This window comes from Canis lupus, chromosome 17 (assembly GCF_048164855.1).
Source record: "Canis lupus baileyi chromosome 17, mCanLup2.hap1, whole genome shotgun sequence".
Taxonomy (NCBI): domain Eukaryota; kingdom Metazoa; phylum Chordata; class Mammalia; order Carnivora; family Canidae; genus Canis; species Canis lupus.
The window spans coordinates 989,710-1,009,017 of record NC_132854.1 but is presented as its reverse complement, the minus strand read 5'-3'; the positions used below and the strand labels follow the sequence as shown (position 1 = coordinate 1,009,017).

The window sequence follows — 19,308 nt, the reverse complement described above, 5'->3', positions numbered from 1 at the left end:
CATGGTGAGACAGTCCTGTTTCGAACGTGCAGGGGGAACTGTGTGTATTAAGTGGAGACTCTGGACTCTTTTCCCTACAGATCTTTGGAAACTGGACGTTTGGGACGCTGGTGTTCACCGTGATGGTATTTACAGTGACACTGAAGGTGAGTTCCTGCCACAGACATTCCTCCTTACGGCCCAGCCAACCACTGTGGGCGCGCCACCCCGTCTGTCATCAACTGGGCACAGGCTGGACACCCCCAGGCCCGCAGCCCCTCAGGATGCAGCCCCCCCAAGCCCCACACCCCGGGCCCACCCTCCCTAGGTCCGCACCCCCCGAGGCCCCCCCAGCCCTACACCAGGCCACCTGCTCTGTGAACTAGAATTACACAGAAGGTAAATGAGGGAATGAGCTTTTTATTGGAAACGAGTCAGATTCAAATTCTTTTAAACAGCGAGCAGCCCCCCCCCCACACACACACACACAAATAGTCAGTGAACGTACTGGGGGAAGTCATGTCTTGTCGCAGTCAAACCAGGGTCCGTGTTCAGTGTGCGTCCTCGGTGGGAAGGCAGCTGACAAGGTAGCTGCTCCACTGGGTTCTCCGCGTGTGGGAGACGCTCCAGGCGTGTCCCTGGGATGTGTGGGCGGTGCCTTCTCTCCGGGGGAACCTCAGGTTCCCTTCCTCAGCAGGTTTGTGTGGGCGCTTTGGCCGCTGGGGAGCCAGGGTGGTCTGTCCGTTTGCCTCTCTTCTCCTTGGCTTTCAGTCCTTGCTACCGCGGCCCCTTCCAGCCCACCTCACTGCCCATGTCTGTGTTTCAGCTGGCGCTCGACACGCACTACTGGACGTGGATAAACCACTTTGTCATCTGGGGGTCGCTGCTGTTCTACATCGTCTTCTCCCTCCTCTGGGGAGGGATTATCTGGTAGGAGCTCGGGGTACTCAGTCCTGCGGAGCTTGCTTCCAGAGCCCCAGCGTGCATCCCGCACGACCTCGTTCCTGCGGCAAGGCAGGACCCACGTTCTCTGTGGGGGAGCAACGCTGAGTGGAACGTGGGAGAGTGGGTGCCCAGGCTCCAGGGACCTCCTTTATTGCAGGTCAGAGGAGACCTTTAACCCAGGGCCTGGGAGGGGGCCGGCCTGCTCATCTCGGGTGTCCTGGCTGCCTCCCGGGGTGGGTCCCAGGTTATATGTGTGTCTGGCATGTTGAGTCCAGCCTCCCGTGCTGCGGCAGTGGTGAGCAGGTGTCATGGGAACACCGGCAGGGCTGGCCCAAAGACCACCCAGGACGCTCAGCAGAGGGGCAGCCGAGTCCCAGTGCTCTGTAGAGAGATTGCCGTGGCTGCCAGGTTAAAAACAAACCTGAGTGAGACGTGAACAGGACAATAAACCCGTGGTGCTGGGTTGGTGGCCCCTGTTAGGGGCGAGGAGTGGCTGTGTGTGGCATCTCTCCTGGTGCTCTTATTGCCATACCTTGGCTCATTTCTGTTCCTTCTGCCCAGACATCCTTTCAGACTAGCCGACCCTGTGAGCTCTTATGTATCCTTCAGAACCCCATGCGTCAGCGCCCTCCTTGGGCTTCCCTTGAGCCCCTGCGCAGTCAGGGCAGTCCCACCTTGTCACCCGGTTGCCTAAGCTTTCGTCCCTGCTCCCATTACAGCACATACTGCATTTTCTGTAATTCTCCTGTGTGCGCCCCACCTCCCTGTGAGGCAGAGTGTTTCCTGGGATGCAGCTGGGACCTGGGAGTGCCGCCCATGGAGCATGCTGGCCAGAAACATCTTCCCCTGTGTGGTCTCCCCGCAGCGGGCTGCCCGCCCCACCTCTCCGAGCTTCTCTGACCTCTAGTGCCAGCGCTGTGCACTGCATGCTCTCTGGGACCTGTAGGTGCTGAGCTAGGTGGTTTCCAGCCTTGATCCCCGAGGGCCCACAGTTCATCCTGAAAACCTGTGAGCCCAGCCCCCGGGCCTGGCGTTCACCACTGGTCCCTCCCAGCTCCTCTCATGGGTCCTAGTGTAGATATTTTCTTGAATTATAGGTTTGCCTGGGTGGGAGACCATTTGTGCTATTTTCATAGGAAAATGGCTTTTTTTACAGTCTGAATCCCGGGTTAACCAGCCCTGCTGATCAGAACCTGTGCCGTCCTCTGCGTGTTAATAGCCAGTGCTCAGGTTATGATTCCGGGATACAAAAAAAAAAAAAAAAAATCACCAATTTTCATGCTTTAAAGACATTTTGTGCTGTCCTGAAATCTCCAGAGGACTTCCCCTGTCTTAGGGCTGATTTGTGGAATTCCTGCCTCCTTCCCCCACTGCTTACAGCCCTGCGCCCCCTGCTCACGAGTAGTTAGCGCACATGGGCCAAGTGCCCTGAGGGTCGGTGACAGTGGTAAAATCTCCGGGAACAGGTGCAGAGAAGATGGGCCCGGGTTTTGGCGTCCCCTGGGTGACCACCGACCTGCCCATCTGTTGTTTTCTAGGCCATTCCTCAATTATCAAAGGATGTACTATGTGTTCATCCAGATGTTGTCCAGCGGCCCAGCCTGGCTGGTCATCATCCTCCTCATCACTGTCAGCCTCCTTCCTGACGTTCTCAAGAAAGTCCTGTGTAGGCAGCTGTGGCCCAGCGCCACAGAGAGAGTCCAGGTACAGGCGGGGCCACGGGGGTGGGCCCATGGGGGAAGGAAGGGGGCTGTGTGCATGCCCTGGAGCCCAGCCAGAACAAGCGCTGTGGTCACTGTAGGGAAAGCAGGAGAGGTTTGTGCTTGGCAACGTGAGGAGTCCTCACAATGCCGCGGAGGATTTTAAGCATGAACCCAGGTGAGGTGCAGGGTGACCCAGAAGCTAGTCAGCCGAAATAGGAGAAAGATGGGCAGACAAGGACTCAGCCAGCTCAGAAGGCAAATTCTTCTTTTGTGACTCTGAAAAAGTGTTTTAAATTAATTACCTTGAAGGCAAAGTTGCCCAAGTCTCGGGTGTGGGGGATGTGGCTAAAACACTGGCACTGACTCTGGGAATTCTGGTGAGCACTAGGGTCCCACACTTTCCACCATCCCCACTGAGGCCAACAGGCGAGTGAGTTCTGGGTTCGGGAGAGCAGTGACCTGTGCAGAACGCCCACCCTGGCTGACGAACAGCAGCAGATGTCACTCGGAGCTTCCCAGAACCACTCTGGGCTGCTCGTGTTCTCAGGGAGGGCACACTCCCTCACCCCTCACCCCAAGATCTCGGGGAGGTGCAGAGCCTTCATAAAGAGAAGGGAGGGTCCTGCCAAGTATGCAGAAGGCAGAGCAGGACTCTCCCTGCAGGTGCATGTCTTCCCTGTGGAACACAGGTGGGCCTGCAGGTGGGCGGATGATCCATGCCCTCTAGGGCCAGGGGAAAGCTCTGGAAGCTCAGATGGCCCCAGCACTCAGGCTCCAAGTGCAGTTGGCCGGCCTCTGGGATGGATGGGAAAGAGCTAGGCCCCCATGGGGTTTGCAGCGAGTGAGGTCCCAGCACCGTGTGCCCCTCCTCCACCCGATTCAGGGATTGAAGGGGATCAGGGTGGGCGAACTTCCTCTGAAGCCTCGGTCTAGTTTATAACATTGGGCATAGCGCCCCATCCCTCCCTGGTGGTTCCCAGCTTGAGCCCACGTGTTCGTAGTCAGCCTGGCAGAGCGCAGGAGTGTGCGTGGATGCCTGTGCTCTGAGCTCTCGAGCGACACTGCCTTATGACAAGTGTGGATGGCCGTGAGGAGGAGAGGCCCTCCAGGAGGGGTTGTCCCGGAGGGGGCATCCAGGGATACGGGCTTCTGGGAGGGGGCGTCCAGTGAGGGGGCATCCAGGAGGGGGCGCCCGGGGAGGGGGGCATCCAGGGTAGCAGGCATCCAGGAGGGGGTGTCCTGGAAGGGGTGTCCAGGAAAGGGGGCATCCAGGGAACGGGGCATCCTGCGAAGCAGGGAACGGGGCATCCGGGGAAGGGGGTGTGTGGGGAAGGAGGAGTCCGAGGAGGGTTTCCGCCCGGGGGGCCGGGTTGTTCCGGGCAGAGACCCACTCCTGGTTTGCTTCACGGTGACGGGATGCTCGAGGGAGGTTCCTGCGATTGACTGGGCTCGGACCGCCTTAACTTGTTTCTCTCTTCCTTCCTCCTTCCCTTGTCTCACCTGTCTGTCCACTAACCGCCCCCACTTGTCTCGCGGCGCGCATGGCCCCTCGGCCCCTCTGGGACTGCAGACTAAGAACCAGTGCCTTTCTGTCGAGCAGTCCACCATCTTTATGCTCTCTCAGACCTCCAGCAGTCTGAGTTTCTAACGGAACAAGGTGATGCTTTTCTGTCGTTTGGCGGTGGGGTTACAGTCACAGGAAGAGAGGGCCGCCTGCTCGCTGAGAGCCATCCCCCTCTGCTCCCGGGCTGGCCTCTGCTGTCCCGGATGTGCATGTGTCAGGAGCTCCTGGGGCGACCTGGGTCTGAGGGCTGCCCAGGCTGTGGCCTGTGCTCTGTGTCCACGGGAGGGGCCAGGTCCCCACGCCCCTGGCCAGCGCTTAGGGCTGCACACTGGCCAGTGGCTACCAGCGGCCCTTGCACGCAGGTGTGGGTGCGGCCCCTCCCAAGTTGCTGGAGCCTACGTGAGCCGAGTCGTCTCAGCACCACACCCTCTCTGCAGCCCGTGGCGCGTGGACAGCAGGACCTCCTCACTCATGCACCCATTCCACGGACAGGGAGACTGAGGCCCTCCAGAGGGCCTTGCAGAAAAGAGAGGGCTCGGGCTGAGCCACTCCGACCAGGGACAGAGACAGAGAGATGTGTTTGGGCCAAGTAGTTTTTTGAATTTTCTTTTAACTTTTTAAAAAAAAAAAATCTGTTTTAAGGAAAAGCCTCTACTTTGCTGTACACGGTAGTGTTGGCTTATTTCTTGGCAGCACGGGGCCACGTCCGGGGCCACGTCTGTGGCAGCTGCCGGGACTCAGTGTGCCCACGAGTAGCCAAGATTGTAGGGACACATCTGCCCAGGGATGGCTTTGCCCGTTTCTTGTCTGTTTGTCCATGTGTCTGAATGCCACATTCACGGAGGCTTCATATCAGAGATGCTTTGAAAATATGTGTTTCCTGGTGCAGCTGAGTTCATTGGAAAATATCCCAGTAAGAAAAGGTTGTTTTATTTAAATGACTGTTCCTCCTCAAGTTCAAATACTGTTTTTTTAACTAACAGGATGGTACATTTTTTAACTTCTGGTAATTATCAACAATCAAAATTTTTCTACTCTGGTGCCATCAGAACTTGCTAGAATAAATGACATGATTCCATCTCACTACGTACATACTTGGAAACGTTTGGGATGCACGTATTAGAAGGAGCACCATAAGTCATAGGATGTGCTTATGAGATGGATTAAATCTTGCCAACTCTGGGCTAGAATTACATGACTGCCCTGTTGACGGATGAGGTTTGCTACGAGTTGCTCTCACAGCCGCCTCTGGCTGCTTGGGGCAGGCTGGTGCTGGGCGGCTGCAGCATCCACGGCCACACCTGCACCGGCCAGAGCACATGGTATGCACACGGGCGGGCGCTTGTGCTTCTGGGAACCCACCCAGACACCTGCAAAGCTTTGGAGGAATAGACCTGGACCAGTCTTCCTTTATGTGGATGGCATTTCCTTCCACCTGTTCTGCTAAAATCAAAAACGTCACAGGCACCACAGGTTTTATGTGTTTGCCTACGTAACCTACGTGTACGTACTTGCACACGCATTCAGCTGGGTTAGCCCATGCCCCGATTAGTTCATCCTTCCCCTCGTCAGGAGACATCCTGCATCTCACACTTCATACTTCTTCACCTCTTAAAATTCCCTCTTCCTGGTGACCGAGACCCTAATACGTTTGACTAGAAAGCCAGCATTGGGATGCCTGGCCGCATTGACCTGCGGCACTGTGACACCCACACCTCTCGGGGGTCTAGCCTTGGGTGGGACTCATGTGTCCAACAGGAGTCGGGGCGGCGGACGGGGGCAGAGGGACAGGCAGGTGCGGTTCCTCCCCCGGGGGTAAGCACTGAGGAAGCTGCGTGGGAGCAGCCAGTCTGGCCCTTCCTGCTGAGCTGCCCACGGGCCCTCAGCCCACTGCCCGGGCCTGCCCTGTTCTCCTCTCCGTGCCCTGTCCTGACCCTCGGTCTTTGTCACGTGAAGGGCAGTTAGGAAGACCAGCTCCTTCCCTGGCAGCGCCCACATGGAGAGCCTGTGCCCATCCCACTGCCCCCGGCTCACATGGACGTCCAGGGGACACGCACTGCTGGCTCAGGCCCCATGCCCGGCTGTGAGGCAGGGTCGCACTCTCCAACGGGAAGTGCTTTGGGGGCCAGGCGCAGCCCCTCTCAGTATTTTTCCTCACCTTGCAGCAGAGCACGAAACTCAAAGCATCGGTCGCTGCTGCGCCGAGCATGGACGGGCCACTTCTGAAGGACCTCTTGCCGCGGCCGAGGCGCCATTAGCCAAGGATAGGTAACAGTGTCTGCCACACTGCTGGCAGGCCTCCTGGGTGTGCTGTGATCCTTCCAAACTGTCCATTTTTCCTCCAAAGTTTTGCTGTGCTGTGCCATTTTGGTAACAAAGGGTCATGATGAAAAACAAACACTTTTTACGCACACATGTGTATTTCTCCCAGGTAAGTGACCTGAGCATGGCTGGGCTGCCTGTGGCTGTGTACAGCATGCACATACTCACAGGTGCCATGGCCAGCGTCTTTCCACATGCATTTATGGGAGGCCACTCACCCTGCGTGCCCTGTGGTTAGTCTGTGGAACAAAGCTCATTTCTCAGCTGTGGTCCTGGAAGGAGCTTCCTCTTAAAGGTGTATCAGGAAAGACCAAATTGTGAAAAAGTGGGATATTGCACAATTCACATTGAATACACCCAGGCAGACGTCTGGCCCAGGTCCTCCGTTGTCCATCAGCCGACACGTGGAGCCGTGTCTGCCCCAGAAAGGTGTGGAAATGCAGCCACATGCACGAAGCACCCTGAGCTGGGCTCCGAGGCACGACAGGCACACCTGCCTTCTTGTCCAGGAGCAGGTGTGCCTGAGGACGGTAATCCCTGGAAGACCAGTTTCTCCTGCACTGCTGCCCCCATCCCTGCTGCCTGGTAAATTTAACAATGTCTAGGCGAGGTTGCTGGCTTCCTTGGGCCCTGAGAACCCACACAGACCATGTTTGTGTGCGTGGAGGGGACCCTGGGCCCCAGTCTCGGTCCCCAGGCAGTCTCTGTCCCTCTGGCACAGGCTTTACAGTGACTCACCCCGGGTGTACCTGACGGTGGAGCCAACCAAGCAGGGTAGCTGTTCGTAGCCAGAACGCGGTCAGCACGCTGGTTCCATATTCTCAGTCATATGGGACACACAAGCCCGGCCTGTGTCTGGAACGGGAGTCCCCACAGGCAGCGTCAGAGCAGGGTAGGCAGGGTTCCTGGTAGGGGGACGGGGTCCTGGGACTGACGCTATCCTTTCTGTTCTCCAACAGAGCACATGCACGTGCGGCCACGACCACCTCCCAGAACTCACCCTCCTGGCCTGTCCACAGAGCCCCAGCCCCTGGGCCATGTTCCAGGCCCGCACACAAAACAGGTGACGCTGACGTGGCCTCCCTCAAGGGTCTCCCGCACAGCTATCACCTCCCAGTCCTGCGCCCCACGGGCACTGCTGGCGGACGGGCCGCCAGTCCAAGCCTCTGAGAGCCGCGCACGTGTACTTCTCCACACCCCCCGGGGAGGCACAAGAACAACCGGACTTGTCTGGAGCACACGGCTGGCGCGCCGCCTCTCCTGGGTCTGGGGGCCCCACACGGCCTCCCTCGGGCTTCAGTTGGGCTGCAAGGAAGGGCGCACACAGCCCGGGGCATCCCGGGCCAAGGCCTCTAGTCTCAGGTGCCACCAGAGGAGGACACCGTGTGGTGGTGACCATCACCCTGAGCAGGGCTGGCCGCACCGCCATCAATCCTGAGCACAGCGGCCCAGTCCTCACTGTGGGACGTGCTGGCCGGGCCTCTGTGCTGCTTCGTCTGCAGCACTCCGGTCCTCGTGCTCCTGGAGCTGGCCAGACTGGAACCTGGCGTCACCTGTTCCCACAGCCCGTCCACGTCCTGGACTGTCCTGCTTCTGTCCCACCTGCCACCTAGCGAAGCTGCTTGTCGGGATCTGTCTGAGGGGGAGTTTGCCTCTCCAAGGGAGCTAGCGTCCCCTGTGCGGATCTCTGAGTGTTTCCCGTGCCCTGGCCTGTGGAGGAGAAAGTACTGTGCGTGAACGATTGGCAGCTCTGTCCACTGAAGCCTTCCCAGGACACATTCAGAGGTAGTTTTCCTCATGCCCCACAAGTAGAGCCTCCCCGCGTTCTCTTGTCGGGGCGCTTGTGTCACCGGTTCCAGGGGAAGGCTGCTGGCCGGGCTGTGCCGATCAGGCCCCTTCAAGGTCCCCCCAGGGACCGCATCCACCTCCCAGAATCTGTTTCAGGCCGACACAGGTCTGAAGGTGAGGCAGCATCTGCATCCCGAAAGCAGGGTGGCCGCCCTGGACCAGACCTTGCGTTGTCAGATCTCTGCCATGTTGCGATGGGCTGTCCAGGGGTCAGGTGGGGTGGGCAGACGTTCAGAAGGCTGCCGTGCTGATAGTCCCCATCCCTTCTCTGGACCGCTCTTTGCTTCTAGAAATAACTCTTTGATGTAGCCTTAATGGTCCACAAAGACATTTCAGTCAGATTCAAAGTTTGGATGTTGAAATAGATGCCTTTTTAGGAAAGCATCACCCAGAAGCTCAACTACAAGCAGGCCCCTTGCCCACTGTGGGGTTCCAGGCCGCTGCTGGGACCGGGGATGCTGGTGCGTGGACACGGAGTTGTCTTCGGAGTCGCTAGGTGCCAGGCATTTTTGAAAGTCCAGATTTCACAGCTTGATTGTATCATGTTTTGCCTATAAAATATTTATTTGAACTGGGGGATGAATTAACTGAGTACACAGAGTAATTGGGATGAGTTCAGGTGAAGTAGAAACAGCATACCAAAGACCAGGAGAAAGGACGAAGAGCGCCGGGGTCTCCGTCCAGTCCGTCCTGCGTCCCCCGCGTCCCCACGTCCTATGTGTGGTGGCGCCCCGGACGTCCCGTCCGCGCTAGACCCTGCGAACAATGCTGTGTGTGTTTTTACAGCCGTTTTTAAGAACCTAATATGGGTATACACGTCATACCTGTAGGGGGACAGATTCTCTGTATGTTTAGTTAACAAATTCTTTGTAATGTATTTTTTTAGAAATCTTAAAATTGCCTTTGCACTGAAGTATTTTCATAGCTGTTTCTATCTCTTGATTCATTTATTTGTTAACATACCACGTCTAATTTTTAAAGTATTTTTTAAAGCTTTTATTTTTTAAGTTGACTAACTTTTGGCCACTTTGCATTTAAATTCTGGTGGGAGTTCCAGCGGAATGTCTCCATATCCAATGAATGTGAAGTCTCAGATTTGATTTTGTTCTCCCTGTTTGTGTTTGGTGCTCCCAGCAGCAGTGATTCACTGAAGGCATATTTAGAGCACAATATTTTGCTTGCTTGCTCTTCATAGTTGATTGCAGATTTCATCTGCTTTTTGTGTTTTTTTTTTTATTTCCATCCTTCGGCCTTAAAATAGAAGCTTCTCGATGGATGGTTCGGTATCCTCTCTCCCCTGGGCTGAGACAGTCGCTACTTAACCTCTGAGAATGTGCATCTCATTGTGGAAGTCACTAACCCCTTACACGCTCCAGATGGCTTTCACCAGATGGTTTGGGAAATGCCCCGAGACTGCACCCGGTCCCTGGACACGGACAGTGGGCGGGAGGCAGAGCGGAAGAGCCGCTGGGATGGATGTGTGCATAGGACCCGGTGCCACCTCTCATCTCCACTAGTTCCTGTTTACTTGCCTTAAAATGACCTTCAAGCAAGTCCTGTCAACTTTAAACATTTTTCTTAGTTTTGGAAATCTTGTTCAGGACTGCCCGCGTTAATGAACTCCCACACTGGCCCCAACTTCTGGTTCCGAACGGCGCACCATCCATCCCCTTCAGAGCAGGTCACCAATAAAGCACAGGTGGTCCTCACCGGGTCCTCGTCTCCTGCTTTCAGCAACATGTCCACTCAGGGCCACACACGTGCACGTGCACAAGCTCGCACGCACGTGCACACACACACACACAGTGCGCACAGACATGCTCCCTGGGCTCCAAGCATCCTGCCTCCTTCCCAAGGGGACCCTGCCAGGAGCTCCATGAACACAAGGCTCCTTGGACCTCGGGCCCGGGGCGTGCAAGGGGGCTACGGATGGACGATGCTGCAGGGCCGCTGCCTAACAAGCGCCGCCTCCTCAGGGAGGCCTCCCGGCTGACGCCCCCCACAGCTCCGCCCCTAGGACAGGTGGCAGAGAGCAGTGTCTGGACCTCCGAGCTGCGGGGCCTCTGCCTGCACCTGGGAGCCTTGGCTGGCCCTCTGCCACGGGCAGCTGGGGGAAAAGCCATCCTCCCCTTGGCAACTCCGGTTAGAACCCACATCAGCCAGTCCCATGCGTTTGACTCTGTAGGGTGAACACAGACCAGACAGACCCCCATGGGGGCGGTGGCTGCCCGAGGAAAGGAGGCCCACACGCCCGGCTTCTGCACTGGCGAGTTTATAGAATTGTTGTTTGGCCTGGTGAGATTTTGCAGCTTCAAGTACAGAAATGCCTCCTACACGCTGTTCTAATTAGCCTCAAATTGTTGCACATCAAGTGTCCCGTGCAGCCTAAAGCGAGTTTTCCAGGCTTTTTCTTTAAAAGCACGAAGTTTGTCCGTGTTGCACTGACTGGTAATAATCTAATGCAACTCCTCCTACTTTACTTTGAAATCCACATTATTCATGTAACAGCTCTGGGTCATATTTCGGTGTGTGGTTTCCTGCCTTCTACATTTCTTTTGGAAACTTCCCATTTAAAAACAGGAAAAATGTCAGTTGGCAAATGCATTTTTTTTTTTAAGTTAGAGGGTTAGGTGAATGGGAGTGAGAATCATTCTGATATTGTCTATAAACAAAGCTTTAATGATGATGCGTTGGAAGTATTAAAGTGTGATTCTACTTTTGCAGAAAAAATCTAAAGATCAGTTTATATAGCTTTATTTTTTATCTTATCGAAGTATACAGAATTTTAATATGCATATATTGTCTCTGACTTAAAATTATGATGTGCATTGCCATTTAAAATGTCCATTCATTATGTAATGCAATAAAAGAATCTTCAAAATGTATTTAACATGAATGGTATCTATAGTTGTCATCATCATAAATACTGGAATTTATTTTTAATTATGAAATATAGTAGGTGCAGTTAAGATAATAAATCAGTCTCCAGGTAGTAATGTTTGATTGATAATAATTCATTAACCCACTTTAAAAAATTAAATTGTGATTAAACCAAATCTTACATTTCTGTAAAGTTTATTTTGTATGCTACTGGTTTTAACTTTTATTTCTGTAGATAATATCGATGATAATTATATCAGACTTTTCTGCAGATTATTTAAGCAGGAAACTTGAATCTGCTTGCAATAAAGATGAAAGAAATGTCTGGTTTGGTTTCTTTATAAATAAGAACAATAATCAGGGATCCCTGGGTGGCGCAGCAGTTTGGTGCCTGCCTTTGGCCCAGGGCGTGATCCTGGAGACCCGGGATCGAGTCCCACGTCGGGCTCCCAGTGCATGGAGCCTGCTTCTCCCTCTGCCTGTGTCTCTGCCTCTCTCTCTCTCTCTCTGTGACTATCATAAATAAATTAAAATTAAAAAAATTAAAAAAAAAAAAAGAAAAAACAATAATCAGCAGTTAGGCCCAAGTCTCGGGACGGAAGCTGCAGGGTGAGCCCTGTCAGCCCAAGTGTTTGTGCTGAGGGTCTCCTGATGCCCAGGTGGTGCCTGCACTCACCGAGGCCACAGCGCGGCCCGGGCATGCAGGGCAGGAGGGCTGCCTCGTGGGATTGCTGGCTGAGCTCTACTGGCCTCTTGCCACCTGGGGTGTAAGCTTCCACCTCCCCCATTCTTACTCTCATCTCTCTTCTTGCCTCCTGTCCAGACTTGGGCCACATCATCCACGGGTCCCTCCAGGTGTCCCCTGCGCCCGCTGGTCAACAGCAGGCTGGTTCCATGCATCCCCGTCCCCACCCAGATCCCCGCTGCCGCCCCTCCAGCTCCTTGTCTGAGGACTAACCTCAAACCCACAAAACCTAATACCAGACCCTGGGATTCTGACCCGATTAGAGTGACAAAGGTGGAGCAAGTGTTTGATGCTCTGATGCCATCACCTCACAGGACCCCCAAACCTCTGGGAGGGACCAGGTCAGGCAGGCCTAGGTCTCCAGCACGTGCAGTTCTAACTTTGGGGCTCGTCCCCGGCCCTTGCGCCCACAGTGCTGAGGAATGTGCAGAGTGGGTAGCTGTCACTGTCCCCAGCCAACCACCAGTGGCCAGCACGAGACTGAATCACCAACGGGACGTAGGTGCCCCTGGTGACTCCAGGGTCCCAGGGCCTCGTGTCTGTCGTTAGCTGTCCAGTGTCTACACCCGGCTCGGGGGAGCCTGGCGGCTGGGGTGGGTATCTCTCTCACCTCGTCTGACGTCCAGTGAGTGCCCGTTGGCAGAGGCTCACAGGCACACAGCACCCCTCCCCCATGTTCCCAGGAGCACACCACCAGTTACTTGGTCATAACCTAACATAACCCACAACCCATGTGCTCCCTTTTTCATGGAAAAGCCTTGAGAACATATTATTTACAAATTTCCCGCATTAAGAGGATACCACTAAAATTTTTAAATATATTCCCCAAGGGACAATGCTCACCTTTGCACAGTTTCAGGACTCCGGGACTTGGAATAATCCTGGAACATTGAATGAAATCGTAAATGTCTAACTCCTCATGGAGATGCACTCACTTGTCCTAACCCAGCTGGACGGAGGCCTGGCAGAGATCTGAGAACCTGCCAACTATCAGTCAGACGAAGAATTTCTTGTACACTGAAGACATCAGTCCAATTAGTAGACAGATGTCATGGCTAATGCCAGCCGATCCTGACAAAATCATTCAACTTCTAGAGAAATCGACACTACACTCCCCACAGCACGTTGTTGGAGGTGACATATCGCTTACCCTCACATAAGGGATTTTTGTTTGTTCTGTTGACCCACCAGCGAGACACTGGAAATCCCTGCCCGCTGGGAGCCATGTCTGACAACCAGCGGCCATGGACAGGTGCCATCCTAATTTCTTTGTAAAACTTTAATAAGAGGGACACCTGGGTGGCTCAGTGGTTGAGCATCTGCCTTCGGCTCAGGGTGTGATTCCGGGGTCCTGGGATTGGGTCTCCCATCAGGCTCCCTGCTCAGTGGGGGTCTGCTTCTCCCTCTGTCTCTGCCTCTTTCTCTGGTTCTCTCATGAATAAATAAATGAAATCTTTTTTAAGACTTTAATAGGAAATATGGATTCCTTGATTATTGCTTAGAATATGTATTAGCCTTTAATACTAGTCACACAAAATCATAATTTGGAAAAATTCACATCAATGCTCTTATTTATTTGGTTTTTACAAGATTCAAAGATAGGGAAACGATTTGACGATAATTAAGAACAAACACGCCCTCTTGGGAATCTCAGGTAGTTTTAACATTCTTAGAATTTTTGAAGACCAGGATGCTTGGGTGGCTCAGTGGTTTAGAGCCACCTTCAGCCCAGGGTGTGATCCTGGAGACCCGGGGATCAAGTCCCACATCGGGCTCCTTGCAGGGAGCCTGCTTCTCCCTCTGCCTGTGTCTCTGCCTCTCTCTCTCTGTCTCTTATGAATAAACAAATAAAATCTTAAAAAAAAATTTTTTTGAAGACCTACAAATAAAGTCTCAAAATATATAAAATCTCTAAAAAAATAAAAAATAAAAACAGGGCAGCCCGGGTGGCTCAGCGGTTTAGCGCTGCCTTCAGCCCAGGGCGTGATCCTGGAGACCCGGGATCAAGTCCCACATCGGGCTCCTTGCTTGGAGCCTGCTTCTCCCTCTGCCTGTGTCTCTGCCTCTCTCTCTCTCTCTCTCTCTCTCTCTCTCTCTCTCTTTGTATCTCTATAAGTAAATAAATAAAATCTTAAAATAATAATAATAATAAATTAAAAAAAATAAAGTCTCAAAATAAGAGTTAAATAGCAAAATATGTTTTAATTAGCTTAGGCTATGCTTCGTGAACAATTACAGTTCCTCGATCTTTATCAACTAGTGGAGCAAAAAACATCTGTGTCCCAGGAGGGCAAGCAAAGGCCCATGTGCTGACTGGCAACATCCGGTGAGTCACACAGAGACTGTGCCACCCCGGGCCACACGATGATGAGGGCGTCAGGACCACCTGGACAGGATGGCATAGAAAGATAACCAAGCGGCACAGAAACCTGGATGTCAAGCGGTGCTACAAGTACTCAATGGAATGGCCACGTGAAGCAGGTCTCCCACCTGCCCGCCGTGCGCACTCTTGGGCGCCAGCATGGAGCAGCAGGAGTCCAGGGGGGCTGTTCGGCTCCATCCTGTGTCTGGTGGCCCGGGGAGTCCGTGGCATCCTTCACTTGAGCCTATGCTTCGTCTTCCTGTGGGGCCTCCCTGTGAATGCATCTGTGTCCAAATGTCCCTTGTAAAGATGAGGACACCAGTCCTGTTGGGAGCGAGGGTCTGTTATTTTAGCTTGATCGCTTCAGTAAAGACCCTGTGTCCAAATAAGGTCACATTCTGAGGTCCTGGGAGTTAGGACCTCAACATGTCAACCCATGAGACCCTGTTTCGGGGGTCCCACTGGGAGATTCATCAGCTTGGGGGGTGGGCGAGCAGAGGCCGTGTGTGCAAGGCGAGCAGCAGAGAGGCGAGGGTGCTTAGGGGCACATCCCCGCCTGCAGCGACACCTGGGCTCACCCATGTGCACCCACGAAGCTGGGCTCCCCTGGAGCAAAGCACGTGGCCCAGGGCCCAGCCCACGTGCAGCTCATTGTACACAGAGCCCGAGGGAGGAAGGGAAGCACAGGGTCGTGCCGCCAGGACATCTGACGCCAGACACCGTGATGTGGAGGGCTGGCACCCAGGTCTGACCCACCCCTGGGGCCCCTGGGTCCTCCAAGGGAGTGGAGCTGGCCGGCAGGCGGGGGCAGCCCTTCCATGGTCAGCTGGAGGGCACAGGTGCATCCCTGTCCTTCAGCTGGGGTGCGTCCCTCAGCAACCCCTGACAAACCCTCCAGTAGGGGTCTCTGTGCTCCCGCTCTTAGCCCACCCAAACCAGGCTCTTGTGTCTCACTCCCGTGGGAAGGCCTGGGGACACCCCTGCGCCCCACTTCCCAAGGGTCAGGCGGAAGGGGGCTTGCTCTGCTGTGGTGCCTGTGATCGCGGGGCTCGGTGACCCAGCAGCTGCCGGACGATCCCCACCCACCCGGCTGAGCTGGGCCTCCTGGGCTGCGGTGGCTGCTGGGGCTATGCTTGGGCGACCGGCCCTGGCCACTGGCATCCAGAAGCGGACGTGTGACAGGCTGCCGTTAGGACAGAAGCTGGCGGTGCTGAAGAATGACACCTGAGGGCGCCTGAGTTCGGGCAGCCCAAGCGAGGGATAGATGTGAGGTACTGAGGGTCCAGGTGGGTCCCCTGCTGCCTCGGAGGCCGAGAGTGAGACGAGGATGCCCCTGCTGCCCACTGCGAGGTCACCTCTCTGAAGCCCCAGGCAGCCCCGGAAGGACAGCCAGAAGGCCCCCCAACTGCGGGCACATCCTTGCTTGTCCCCTCCCAACCCTGTGCCAAGTGTGGGAGGGCGGGGACACTGAAATGGGCACAGTGGGGAGAAACCTGCTTAGTGAGCTCAGAGCTGGGAAGCCATGGCCCCAGGGCTCAGGCCTCCAGGCCTCCAGGCCTCCAGGGCTGCAGGGCTCCAGGGCTCAGGCCTCCAAATCCCCAGGTGGCTGCTGGTAGCACAAGCTTGGCTGTAGGTGGAGAACGTGCTCTCACCCCAGCAATCTCCCGTCTCAGATGAGGCCTCCCCGGGACTCAGTGACGCAGCCTGCAAACTACCCTTTGTATGTCTGCTCTGCTCCACTCTGCCGCGCACCTTCCGGAGCCCTGGGGGGCAGGCAATTTCCTGGTGCCTCGATGGAGGCTTCGACAGTCCTGAAGGCCACAGGGAGGCGTGAAGGCCTCTTCGGCTCGTAATGAGAGAGACACCAGCAGGGCGCGCTGGGACCTGAGATGATCTGGGCGGGCTTTTGTACTGGGGGAATTCATTTCCTCTTGAATTACCTCAACTTGAGAATCAGCCCTAATGCTTTCTGAACAGCCCAGCAATCTTGGGGTTTTGTGTCTGTATTTTCTCTGTGTTGGGGACCGCGCACCAAAGCAGGATGCTTTCACGGAGAAGGAAAGGTGCTCTGGGTTGGCCGGTTCCCCAGGGGCGGCTTGCCTGGTGTGGGTGACACATGACTGTTCGGGATCCTAGGCGGGAGCGCACCCCCATGCGGAGCCCCTGCCCACTGGCTGTGGGATCCGAGCCTGCAGCCTGCGCTGATCGTGCCCGGGGTCACCGCACAGGGCAGCAGCTTTCCCCTCATTCTCTGCGCCAGCGGCGCGATCTGCTTGCACATCCTGCAGAGCGCTCTGGACCTGCCCTGCTCCGTTAGCTGCTGTTGGCAGCAGCCTGCCTGAGACTCCCCCACTCAGTCTCCGATGCAGTCGTGGGGAACATGGCCTTGGTCATCACAAACCAGTGTGCCGTGGCTGCACCGTGACCCCGGGAGAAGGGGAAGCCTGGGTTCCCTGGTCCCAGAGGCTCCTGGGGCACTGCTGGTGACCAGCCCCTCCTTCGTCTGATGTCTGATTCCCCCGCAGCAACCCCTCCTCCCTGAGCCAGCCTGCCGCCGGGGACCCTCTGTGCACTGACTCGGGGCACCCGCCGACTCCGCACCCCCGGCCAGAGGAGCCTGGGCGTCCCGCGGAGCTGCCTTAGGGTGCAGCCCAGCCGTCGGGGAGCTTGCGACGCTCCAGGGCCACGGCTGGGGGAGGACGGTCCTGGGTTGGGGGACGTGCGGGGCACCCAACCTGCAGGTCTGTGTCCCCGTGGGCCGGTGGGTCTCAGGGACGGTTTGTCCTGCAATTTGCAGGTTTACATTTGTCTCCCTCTCGGCGTAGCTCTGTTGTTTGACTTAAACAAGCTGCCCGCTTCATGTGGACATGGGGCGGCCTCCGCTGCACTGGAGCTGCTGCACCGGTGGACACTTAGGATGCTGCCGTCTTCATGAGCCACCTCAGCACGGTAGATGCACGTAGATGCCCAGATGCCCTGTGCCCGCGTGAGTTCGGCGGGGGCCCTGAGCTCCTGCCCACCCCGGGCCCTCGGCCCTGACGACAGCTGGTGCTGCCAACAAGTCCAGAGCCCTGGTTCTGCTTGTGGCCCAGGCCCTGATACCCTGCCCCGCACCGGCGCTGCGGTCCCAGAAGCACAGTGCTGCCAGGCACCCGGACCCACAGCACACACGGCTGAGGCCCCAGCACCGGCCTTATGGTCACCCTGATGCCCTGGGTGGGTGAGTGCAAGCACCCCTGCAGCCACGGCTCCTTCTCCCGAGAAGCGCCTGGGGAGCTGGGGAAGCCTCACGTGGGTGGGGGCTGCCAAGCAGAGGTACAAGTATCTCCAGGGGCTTTGAGCAGGACTCTCCCAGGCAGGGTGGGACCCTCGTCTTACAGATGAGCCAGGAACTGGAGTCAGGCCAGGGGTGGGGGCACCTCAGACCAGAACCCCATGTCCTGCCCCTGTCCCCTTTGGGTGCCTGATATGGGTCCCCGCCGGGCAATCCCAGGCAGACTGGCACGACCCTGCCCACCTGACCTGTGGGGGTGCTGAGAGCAGGCTGGGGCATCTGCCCCCACCTCCCCCATCCTCCCCTGCCTCCTGGTCTGGCCCCTGCCCCAGACATTTACCTGTTTCTCCCCTCCTCGTCCCCCTGGCCTGATGTCCCTCTGCCCAAATGCCTCTCCTCCCTCCACTCTCCTCCCACTCCCCCTCCACCCCGTCCTTGCCCCCACTTTTCCCCACGTAGCTGGGGCCCTCCTCCCCTGCACTCCTCCCCCCCTCCCCCTCTGCCACCCTTCCTCCGGTGGGCGGCCAGAGGGGCAGCAAGGCACCTGCAGCGTAGGGACATGGGCAGACTGTCAAGTGGGGCAAGTGTGCAGGGCTGGGGGCCAGAAGTGGGCAGGGGGAGCTTCTGGAGGTGGGTGGTTTCAGATGGGGGCGCGGCCCTGCAGTCACCGGCTGGAGGGCGCAGAGCTCCCCATTGCCATGGGGCCATCTCAAGCAACAGATGTCACCCACAGCTTCCCTGCACCCCAAAGAGCCACATCCCAAGCTGGTCCATCAGGTGTGAGGACAGGTGTTGGGACAGGTGAGGGGCAGGGCGGTGTGGGGGCAGCAGGAGGAGGCCCCTACTGCGTCCTATGTCCTTGGTCCCCCAGCTGGGCAGCAGGAAAGGCAGGAGGCCCACAGCCTAGCCCCCTTGCCTTTCCAAAGGGCTACTGGAGAGAGAACCCACAGTTTAAAACTAAGAGCAGCTTTCTCATCTAACTTCAAGGCTGTTCTACAGCACCTTGCTCCTCGTCCCCTTGGTTCCTCCTGAGCAGTTCTGGACACGAAATAACAGGGAGCTCGGGAGGAGCAGGCTTTTCTCCTGAGCGAGCACAGTGTGGAAACGTGGGTGCAGGTGCGGAAGCCTGTGCTGGCTGTAGCAGGCTGCACACAGTGCTGACCAGGAAGGGGTTAAGGTGACCAGCACAGCCCAGCAGGATGTGCAGGGGATGCTGTGGGAGGCCCCAGGACATGTGGCTGCTGGGAGACACAAGGTCACCACAAAAAGAGCTGCTGGTCCCCGGGGGCTGCCAGCCGCTGAGTGTCTGGCCCCCAAAGGCAAGCAGGGGACCCCACTTGGTAGGTGGGTGAGGGGATGCGGGCCCTGGAGAAGGAGCGGCTGCACTGGAGGGCGTTCTGTGCAAATCCATGGGTGACAGCCCGACCGAGGTCACAGGCCAGGCTGTCCAGAGCGCTGCCCCAGCCCCAGGGAACCATGCCCTCTGCTCAGCCCGGGGATGAGTGGGTGGTGAGGAGAGTGCTCTCGCTGCGGTGAGTCCTCTCTATCTTAGGACCCTCAACTCCTCAGGACCCCGCTCCCCACCCCGTGGGCTGCCCTGGAGCCTCCCGGCCCTGACATCACAGTCCAGGCACAGCCCATGCTCCTGGGTGCAGGCCCAGGGCCTCCCTGTGCCTCTGTGGGCCT

At 56.5% G+C, this 19,308-nt stretch overlaps 1 protein-coding gene across 8 annotated transcripts in view; it reads left to right on the top strand.

Moving 5' to 3' along the window:
* ATP11A (ATPase phospholipid transporting 11A) overlaps positions 1–11,562 on the top strand; it is a 127,139-nt gene extending 115,577 nt beyond the window's left edge. For 3 of the 8 annotated variants that reach the window (XM_072782355.1, XM_072782350.1, XM_072782347.1), the window contains 4 exons: positions 81–146; positions 806–909; positions 2,463–2,628; positions 7,473–11,562. In XM_072782355.1, coding sequence (XP_072638456.1) covers positions 81–146; positions 806–909; positions 2,463–2,628; positions 7,473–7,580 — 444 coding nt within the window. In that variant the 3' untranslated portion in view covers positions 7,581–11,562. Of the gene's footprint in view, positions 1–80; positions 147–805; positions 910–2,462; positions 2,629–4,197; positions 4,285–6,356; positions 6,460–7,472 lie in introns of all 8 variants that reach the window. The other 5 variants (XM_072782352.1, XM_072782348.1, XM_072782354.1 and 2 more) reach the window with 3 other exon arrangements.
* The last annotated feature ends 7,746 nt before the right edge of the window (positions 11,563–19,308 follow it).